General features: G+C 43.1%; 1 protein-coding gene across 1 annotated transcript in view; it reads left to right on the top strand.

Annotated features, from left to right (window-relative positions):
- The first annotated feature begins 4094 nt into the window (after positions 1-4094).
- bicd2 (bicaudal D homolog 2 (Drosophila)) overlaps positions 4095-10325 on the top strand; it is a 10728-nt gene continuing 4497 nt past the window's right edge. Inside the window, 6 exon segments of the mRNA XM_008319802.3 lie at positions 4095-4675; positions 8444-8656; positions 8793-8945; positions 9028-9489; positions 10012-10322; positions 10324-10325. The exon segment at positions 10324-10325 is cut by the window's right edge and continues 665 nt beyond it. Coding sequence (XP_008318024.1) covers positions 4436-4675; positions 8444-8656; positions 8793-8945; positions 9028-9489; positions 10012-10322; positions 10324-10325 — 1381 coding nt within the window. The 5' untranslated portion in view covers positions 4095-4435.

The following is a 10325-nucleotide window of genomic DNA, read 5'->3' as shown; positions in this document are numbered from 1 at the left end:
GTCCTCGTCCGCTGCCTCCTGATTATCGTTACAGCCTCAGTGAACAGTGACACGAGTGAGCATCAGAAAACCTCCCCCTCGTTCCCCCCCTCCTTCTCCCTTCCTCCACACACTCCTGTCCCTCCACTGTCCTACTCAACCCCCTGCCCCGATCACCTTAAATAGCGGAGAACGAAAACATTATTTGACACTATTGTTCTTCTTCATCTTTTCATTTGTAAAATATTTTTGTCAAAAATCTGAAAAAGAAAAAAGAACGGTTCGAGTAATTTTGTGATTAAAAATTAAGCATTTTATCAGCGCTACAGGCAGGGGCCCTGATGCTCGGAGGCGGCGGCCATCTTGCTCCTCGACTATGTTTAAACAGCAGCTTAAATGGACACAATTAGCTCAAATGTAAAATTCATTCTTAAAAGAAAGTGTGGAATATATATAAGGATAAAGCAGACCACAATTCCTCTGTGGTTTTACTGTAAAAAAACAAAACCGAAAGCTTTGTGTAAAATGTATAGCTTCAATTAACATGTTATTGACAGAATGATTAGCAGTGATCTCCAACATCACATTAATGGTAAACACAGCCAACATCATGACCTTAATAAGGGTTCCAACGTTGTTGTCCTTCCATATTCTATTTATGTAGTGATACACCTGGTAGTTTAATTATGTAACCAGGTGGCCATCTTTATACACCTTGTGTGCTGGGCCGACATGAACCAGATACAAAAAACTATATTTATAGGTGACATCTAAAATGCCTGTGTAAAATATCAAACGTGGACACATATTTGATAAGTAAAATACTGTAAACATTTGTGAGGTAATGTTATGTACTAAAACAAGTTGAATGTAGGTCGGTAAAAAGGGAACGATGAGTTGTGATTATAGAAGACATTATTTGTGAATTAACTGTTTACTGTATGTCATAACACTGTGACCATAGTCCTGCCAAAAACAGGACTGTTTTTAAAACACCAACATAATGCACCTGTGCGTCCGTCACATTTACAGCTACTAAATAATCCTACCCTATGAGAAAATTAATGACCAAATGATAGCAATGACCCCCCCAGAGAACCGTTAGCATCTAATGAGAAAATGCTAATTAATTTCCTGTTTATGACAGTGTGAAGTCTGATATCCATAGATCTAATACAGCATAAAATACAAACATTTTGTTACAGTAACAACAACAGCACTTGGTTCAGTCTTACCTTGATTAACAAACGATCTGAAGTCGCTGCTTCACCTTCATCTGGAGTCAAACAAACAAACTATGAACAGTTTTCGTCATTTTCTTGGACTGTGAAGGTCAGTTAGCTTCAGCTACATCAGTGTGTGATGAGGGCAGAGCGGAGGAGGTTCGTCGTGTCAGCTTACATGTCTGCCCGGGATAATGGTGTCTTCTGGAATCTTCTTGAATTATTCACCTATGGATGAGGAATGGTGTGTGTTTGTTTGTCTGTTGATGGAGCATTTCAGGTACAAAGCCAGACTTTCCCAGAGCAGCTAGCCTCTTTGGAACAAACAACTAAGTAAAATAAGACAGAACAACATTTATCTGCCTGTGTTTGAAGGTGAAGCTGAAAAAATAACCTTTAAACAGTAGTGCTGATAAAGGATGAAAAGTTGTACAAAGATTTGTCCTAAAAGAATACCTTTTTTAAATTATGAAAATACCAAAACTCTCTATATGCTCAAATTATATAGGTTTTTTTTCTTCATCAGAAAAAGGTTCTTGGGGGATGTGTTATGGTTCTACCCCACTTTATAATTAAACATTATAACTCTAGCATTAGCTTAGTTTGGCATAACTGAAAAAAACAAAAACAGAAAAACAAAACAGAAAACATAATGTCAAATCATATGCTTCTTAATAGTGAATTAATTATTTATTTCTTCTGGAAAACAGAGGTAGACACTGACTTAAAATTTCAACAAATGTCCTTAATTATTTTTGTTGAATTTGTTGTTGTGTCTGAACACATTTTGATGATCAATGTGTTCCTATGGGCTGTGTTTGTATGTTTCTGTCTTAGCCTCTCTTCTTGGATGAGTGTTTTAGGGGTCCGGATTTATTTAGGGTCAGATTAGGGATTGAATAGGGATTGAGATTAGGGATTGTATAGCAAAGACTATGGTAAGGTGCTGAGGAGAGCATTATGTTGATGTGAAGTCCTTACAACACAAGAAAGCCAGTATGTGTGTTAGTGAACTGTATGTGAGTGAGACAGGAAGAGAAACAGAGAGAGAGAAAATGTGTTGGAAGATGTTCTTGAAGGAGAGCAGTAGTGATGGAGCCTGAAAGCCCTGCAGCGCAGCTGTTCTCCCAGTGCATCGTCAACTTCACTGCTGAGCTCACAAGACACGCTCAGCTCCCACCCTCCCATTTAAATCCTGCTCTTTCTTCACATTTTTCACAATTTCTCCTTGTGTTAGATACATTTCCAAGCAGCATTTAATCCACTTTCTTTTTAATGTATCACATATTCACAGATTCCATTAGTGCCGTTGCCGTGACGTGTCCTTCCCATGCTTTTAACTCCTGCCGGTCCATGATCTAAAGCACTACCACAGGTATCATCCTTCTTATTTTGCACATGAACCGCCACATGACTGTATGCTCTCTTGACATTTCAATCAGGACTGTATTGCCTTTTTTGTCCTGTGCCATTATGAGTGGGGCCTTTGGGTTACAGGGAGGTCTCGCAGCGAAGGCACTATGTCATCATGGTGACTGCAGAGCGATTTAAGGAAATTGACTGATAAGAGCAGAGTGTAAGAGGCTCATGCCTGCTGGGGGGTGAGGGATTGGGGGAGGGGGGTAATGGCATTAAGGGAGTGCACCAAGATTTATGGGTGGAAGTGTGTGAGAGATTCCTACGCATCTGAGTGTGAACATATTCCTGAGTCCACTTTTGCATACACGAGCGCACACATGCACACGTCAGCATGGTTGAGTTGATATGGTAATCATACTGTGTATAGGCATCTGTGTGTGTGTGTGTGTGTGCTGTCCATGAACGACACCCAGTGCTGAGCCTCATCCTCCTGTTACACAGTGCACATGCACCGTGTCATATTAAGGCATTGTTACAAAATTGGTTTCTCTGCTCTTCTTTTTCTGCCACAGAGATTAAAAATAGAAACAGTCATGCTCTCTGAATGTACTTTCCCTCCAGGAAGTGTGCAGTTGTGGGTGCCTCACATTGGCTGGGCACCACCACGTGCCACCGCCTCCCTAGGTTACTATTGGCCAGCACCTGTGGGGCTCTGTGAAGGAAAGCTCTTCTGACAGGACCAAGGAGCCCAGAGGAGTTGCTGGAACTGGGAGAAGGACAATGTCAGTAGAACCTGGAAAGCGGTGGCGGTGGAGTCTCAGAGGGAATGTACCGTGTCCTCAAAGCACGTGGATTGGCTACACGGGGATGATCACATGACTTATTTAAATATAATAAACGATTTTACATCAGTGATGAAGTCAACTTTCTCTACTAAATTCATAACCACAATTGTTGTAGAAATACAAATAATCTTTATAATCAATCTTTATTTAATGGTGACTTTAAACCTGCATTTCTGTGGAGACAGTGCCCCCTAGCGGTAAACGTCTGATATATACTTACCGTCTCAATATTAAAATGTATTACAGAACAACATACATTTTGCAGAACCAGAAACTGCAGAGGAGGTTGAAGACCTGGGTCTTTGAGAGACCCTCCAAAGAACAATTCACCAGAATATTGGAACTCCTCCAAAGAACAATTCACCAGAATATTCACCTGGAAAAAATAGTGATAGTGACAATATCAAAAATTTGATATTGTCACTATAACATAATCTTACCTTTAATAGTATAAAAGTACTTTTAAATAACCAATACTTCAATTAATTGAGAAATAAGTATACAGTATAATGAAAAATAAAATAATAAAATAAAATAAAACTTGAAAACTCACAAAAACGTACCTCTAGATGGCAGTGATACGTTGGTATCGTCGGTGAACTACAGAACGTCCTCCATGTTCACCCAATGCATTCTGGTAGTTGTATTCAATATGACACCTAAGAACCTTGTCTAACAGAGCATGGACGTGTCGTTTTAAACTACATTTCCCTCCTAGTGACACAGGTTTGAACGCAGGACTGCTTTTTTTTTTCTTTATCGACGATCGCGACAGAAGTTTCCTCTGTCAGCTCCGTGTAGGAGCTGAATATTCCCGAAGCCTGTCAAGAATGACAAAAGTGTCCTTCACAGTGACTTTTATCGATGAAGACTGTGGCGGGAACAGGCAAATCGAAAAGGACGCCATTTAAATCCTTAACAATGCGACTCAAAGCAACAAGGCAGTGATTTGCGGTCCGGTTGGTTTTCACCGCTGCCGCTCCTGAGACCGTCAGAGCCAGGGCTGGGTCCCGTTACAGCTCGCCAAAGATGTCCACGGAGAAGGAGGAATATGCCGAAGCGATACTGGTGACAGAGGCCGGGCCCCACTGGCTCCGAGCCGAGGTGGAGCGTCTCAACCGGGAGCTCCATGAGACAACCCAGGAGAAGATCCAGGCGGCCGAGTATGGGCTGGCGGTGCTGGAGGAGAAGCAGCAGCTCAAGCAACGGTTTGATGAGTTGGAGACGGAGTACGAGGCGGTCCGACAGGAGCTGGATCAGCTGAAGGAGGTAACCCGAGGGCACAGCCACGCAGCCAGACGCTTTAAATGTGTCTGTGGTTTCAGTGGCAGCTGATAATATTTTATACCGCATTATTCCGGCAGCGCCACCACCTGTTCTCTGGTGTCAGTCAGATTCTGTAATCAGAACCATCACAGATGTTTTAGTCGTGGTCTTCGTGACAAAGCTCTCTCAGCTTTTTGTCTACGACTAGAGATGGAAGAGATAGTTCCACGTTTAGTCAGTTTGGAAAGATTGCCGTAAAGGAGAGATTAGTTAAACAACTAACATTTTTTCGGTATCGATTAATCGTCCGATTAATTCCTCTTTAAAGTTATCAAATTTGTGGTTAATGGTTCCCAAAGTACATGGAAATATAGGACAGGGAAATAGTTGAAATGCTGGTTGAAATGATGTATTTAAAATATGAAGCAGCTTATGGTTTTTATCAAATTATTTAAAATATGAAGCAGCTTATGGTTGTTATCAAATATTGATTGAATTGGTTGAAACATCAACATGATAGTTATGGGAATAAACCAGGAAAAGTCAGTTTAGGTAAAAAATATTTTAAAGAAATATAGATGTAAATACTGACTTTGCTTGGCAACATATTGTCTGAGAGACTTATTTAAAGTAACTTTTTCACAAATGATTTTGTACTCATTTGAAGGATCAGTTCATGGAACATTTTTGAAACATTATCAACTAACAGTTCCACAACTTGCCAAAAAAGGAAAACTACTGTCATATGATGACATTCACAACCACTTTAGAAAACATTGTTTTAGTTAAAGTTACTGCTTTGACTAGAATGTTCCGTCTTTATCTGTAAGAACCACAACTAAAACACAAATGGATATGACGCCTCTGATGTGCTGATTCTCGTGACTCTTTTTGGCATCGAAATGTAGGAAATGATTCCCTTACTCTTCACAGTGAGCGATTAAAACTTCCTACTTTTTGGTCACTTGCCTGTACTTGCTCCTGGTATGTACAGTTGAGGCCTTCACAGACAGCAGCTGCTGCAGGAGCAGCGGCTTCAAAGTGACATGCACGTGTGGCCAAGCTGACCTCGGTTTATTGAAATGACTGAACTATGTGAAGGCAGAAATGAAAAGATTTCTTACCAGTTTGTTCTGTAGTTGGACCAGTGGTATTTTTAAAACCTGTTACTTATAATGGAAGTCTGTGGCTGCAGTGCTGACCTCAGCTTTCCCTAAATTCTCCTCAGCAGCTATCACTTCACAATGCTCTGTGGAATTGTTCTCCACACTGCTAACACTTTCTCATCTGCCATGATTCATGATACGTACGTATGTGATGTGGCCTGAGAACCACCACAGCTGAGTATTGTCGACGTACAACACTGTACATTTGCTTTAGTACTTGCCTGAAATAGCAGTACGTTATTACAGCCATGTGAAGAACCAAGACTCCGTACTGAGATCTGAGGCAGATGGGGGTTTGTTTTTTTCTGTATGTGTTCCCTTTTTTTTTTTTTTTTTAAAGGTCTCGGTTTTCTTATGAGTTGTGTTCAGAGGAATTGAATCTTCCGACTCTTCTGCATGGACTCTAACGTTCAGTGGGTGTGTGGTCAAGCCTTGTTATTGACTTCCCGTCTTTAGCGAGCGCTGTTAGAGTTTCAGTTCTGATGTTGGTGTGACGACAGCTGATCTAATGGTCTGATGTTTCTGCAGCCTGAACAAATGAACAGATGATAAACAAACACAAGTGACTTTGGTTATTACGTTAATTACCGTGACTGTCAACAGGATGATACTGCGTGACTACGTTAATGAGGTCACAACCAGGGAGCGTGGGGAACAGTGAGTTGTGAAATAGTTCCACAAATTGTTGTCAGTTTATTTTCATCGTTTGTAACTGAATCCATCTCTGTGGAGTGTCATAACCTCAGTTGTACATTTGGGGGCAGCGTAGACAACCAGAAGCTCATCTACAACAAGTCATGTCTGAATGACAGACATGAATTAAAAGACACACAGATACGTTCGAACCGACCGTAATGACCAGCGTGTTTCCTCTAACGGTGTTGATGAACCATGAATGCGTTCCTCTTGTCTCTTCTCAAACAAACAGCAGCAACACGTCAGAATATGAGTCACAGACGTTGGTCAATCCCATCACAGTAACCCATATGACAATTATATTCACTTTGAGCTGCTGTTGTCATAGATCAGGGGTCACTGACCTTTCTAAAACTGAGCGCTACCTCCAGGGCACTTAGTGATATGAAGAGCTACTTGTTTGATACAGACTTCCTGAACGATGTATAAATAATGAGTTCTGGGACATAGAATAGTAGACGCCCTTCTTACCATCATCACTGCACACATTTGAATATCATTGTTGACAAGTTTTATTCTAGAACATACCCTGCGTGCACCTTACGTCGTCCACGGGGGCTACCGGGTGACTGTCCGTTTTCTTCATAGATCGTTTGAAGAAAATGGACAGAACGTTTCATTGTAGGCTGTGGTTACACGATGAAAGCCCCCGTGAAAGACTGGATTTTCTGGTTGGTCCGTTTAGATCTAAGTCTGTAAACGTCCCCGAGCCCCCAGTTAACGATCCAGCTGCCAGTCACCCCTGTGACGGCCAATAAAATCCATCCTCCAGGATGAAGGAAGCGACAGAGTCTATAGGCTCTTCAGGAAAGCGTTCACCGATGTAATAAATGACGTGAGCAGCGCCCTCGCTCTGCATAGACTTTTACACCAACCAACGGAGCCCATGCTGTGTTTTTGCAGCCACTCAGTGGGGCCTTGAAACAGTTGACTTCCTCTACACTGAGTATGTATTATTCATGACACGACTGTCCAATCACATTTTTGTTCCTCTCGTGTCACTGGTCCAATTTGTTTCCCTGATTTAGAAAACAAGAAAAAACAGTTTGATGGTAAAGCTGCCGTCCAGAACCATGACATCATGTCATGTTTGTCCTCAACTGTTGAGGAAGAAAATGTGGGACGTGGGAAGGAGAGCTCCAGCTTTGAGCACCTTCATAGACGGCGACCGTTACATCACTAGTTTGGCTCAGTGTCAGTAGGTTTTGGCTCAGTGTCTGTGTGTGTGCGCCTTAAGGTCAGACACCGGTGGGAATCAGACGTTGAATTGTTCATCCTATTAACACGTTTCTTTGCTGCTCTGGCCTTAATGCTGACGACCTGAGCTCCAAAACTCTGCTTGCTATTTATCCATGGACCATGTGACTCGGTGAGCTGGTGGCTGCTGACACATTTAGATTCTGTTCAAAATGGGAAACGATCCCAGACAAGTCTGCAGTAAAAAAAAACTAAAAAAAAACTACAAAGATATTTCTGCTTTTCTGATTTTTCATCCTAATATATTATATATATATATATATAATATCTAAAGGCAACCCATTAAATTATATGACAAATGTTCAACATATTTTTGTGGAACTTTCTCTATGTTTCCAAGTTTTTTTTTAACTTCTCCTTGTAATCATTTTATTTATTTATTTTTATTTGTTTTCCCTGAGGCCTCTGCTCTGAGTAGACAATGTATCAGGAAATATATGTTTTTATTTTAATCGTTAGTTTCCCCTCAATTATGAGGCAATCAGAAATTAACGTGTGTGCAGTGTGCGTGGCCCCCGGGTGCTTGAGCTGCCCCCCCTCCACCCCCCGCTCACTATGGTGATGGGAGAAATGCGGGGGTCGTCACAAGACGGTTAGTTGAGCTGTTGTTTGATTCCTTGCTGAACAAACTGTCTCGTTGTGTCTCCCCCAGGCGTTTGGTCAAGCGTACTCCACCCAGAGGAAGGTGGCTGCGGACGGAGAGAGCAGAGAGGAGTCATTGATCCTGGAGTCTGCCAGTAAAGAGGCCATTTACCAGCAAAAAGTCCTTGATCTGCAAAATGAGCTCCGACAGACCAGAGCCTCGCTCACCAGCACGCAAGCTGAAAACGAACGTCTCTCCGCGATCGCCCTGGAAATGAAAGAGGTGAATGAAAAGTAAAGTAAAGTTCTATGAAAACGCCAGGACACAGATTTATACAGACTCAAATGCTTCAGTGCAGTCCGGTGGATCAGTCATCGGTTTTATTATTTTCCCCTCTCTCATCTTTTCCTGTTTGCAGGGCTCAGAGCTGGCAGAGCTGCAGCGCGGTCAGCTCCGCGATGACATCAGAGAGTACAAGGTACGAGAAGCTCGGCTGCTGCAGGACTACAGCGAGCTGGAGGAGGAGAACATCTCTCTGCAGAAACAAGTGTCCGTGCTGAGACAGAACCAGGTAAACTGACAGAACAGAACATGTCTGTCCGCCCATCGTTTACGATCATGAAGTGACCTCCAGTCGAACTTTCATTTTACAGGTGGAATTTGAAGGCCTGAAGCACGAGATCCGCCGTCTGGAGGAAGACTCCCAGTGTCTGCACATCCAGCTGGAGGAGGCCACGCGCCTGAAGGAAATCGCTGAGCGACAGCTCACGGAGGCTTTAGAGACGATTAAAACCGAGCGTGAGCAGAAGGCCTCCCTGCGGAAGCAGCTCTCCCACTCCATGACCATCGGCGGCTCGGTGTACAACAACTCCTTCAGTTTCTCCCTGGACAACCTCAAACTCCACGACGACTCCTCCGCCGTGGGCGAGCTGGACAACGACGATCTGATCCGAGGCTTTGCAAATGGATTGGTGAAGACGGGCGAGGGCGACGAAGACAACAGGGCTGTGAACAAGAGGGGAGGGGTGGTGAAGCCGGCCCCCAGCCTGGTGGACGACCTGCTCAGTGAGCTCAACATCTCTGAGATCCAGAAGCTCAAACAGCAACTTGTACAGGTATCAAGTTCACAACGGACTCTCTGAGATCCAGAAGCTCAAACAGCAGCTCGTACAGGTATCATTATGACCGTTATTAGATCAGAACAAATCTGAAACTTGACATGAACCTTAACTGGAGTAGGAAGCAGATGTTTTTATTTGAACAAATTCCTTTAAGTTTTCAATAGTTTTACCCTTAAATGTAATGTAATATATATTTAGTGAATACATAAAAAAAATGTAATTCCCATAATGGGGAATTTCACATTGTGAATCATTGCAACTCACACAGACTACACCACAGGAGGCGCCGTTACTGTAAGTATGTGGTTCCTCTGAGGCTTGAACCCAGGACCTTCTGCATGTTAGGCAGGAGTGATAACCACTACAGCTTGGAACCACTAGAAAAGTGATTTATCCCAAGGTCATGTTGTTTAACTCCTGAAACCGTTTACTTTAGATTCTGTCTCTGTCTTTCCTCCCTTCAAACTACAGCAGATGTCGTACAGCTGAACGATCTTTGATTCTCATTTCCATCAGGTGGAGCGGGAGAAGGCTGCCTTGATAAACTCTCTGCAGGACAGTCAGAAGCAGCTGGAACAGGCCTACGGCACCGTGTCGGAGCAGAAGGAAACCGTCAACAGGCTGACGGAGAACCTCAGCGCCATGAGGAAACTGCAGGCCAGCAAGGAACGCCAGTCGGCCCTGGACACCGAGAAGGAGCGGGACAGTCACGACGACGGGGACTACTACGAGCTGGACATCAACGGACCCGAGATCCTGCAGTGTAAATACACGGTGGCCATGTCTGAAGCCGGAGAGCTGAGGCAGGAACTGAAGACGCTGAGAGCCAA

The sequence above is a fragment of the Cynoglossus semilaevis genome, chromosome 11 (genome assembly GCF_000523025.1).
Source record: "Cynoglossus semilaevis isolate Cse_v1.0 chromosome 11, Cse_v1.0, whole genome shotgun sequence".
In the NCBI taxonomy this organism is placed as follows: domain Eukaryota; kingdom Metazoa; phylum Chordata; class Actinopteri; order Pleuronectiformes; family Cynoglossidae; genus Cynoglossus; species Cynoglossus semilaevis.
Note: the sequence above shows the minus strand (reverse complement) of the source record. Positions and strands in the feature narration are given on the sequence as shown.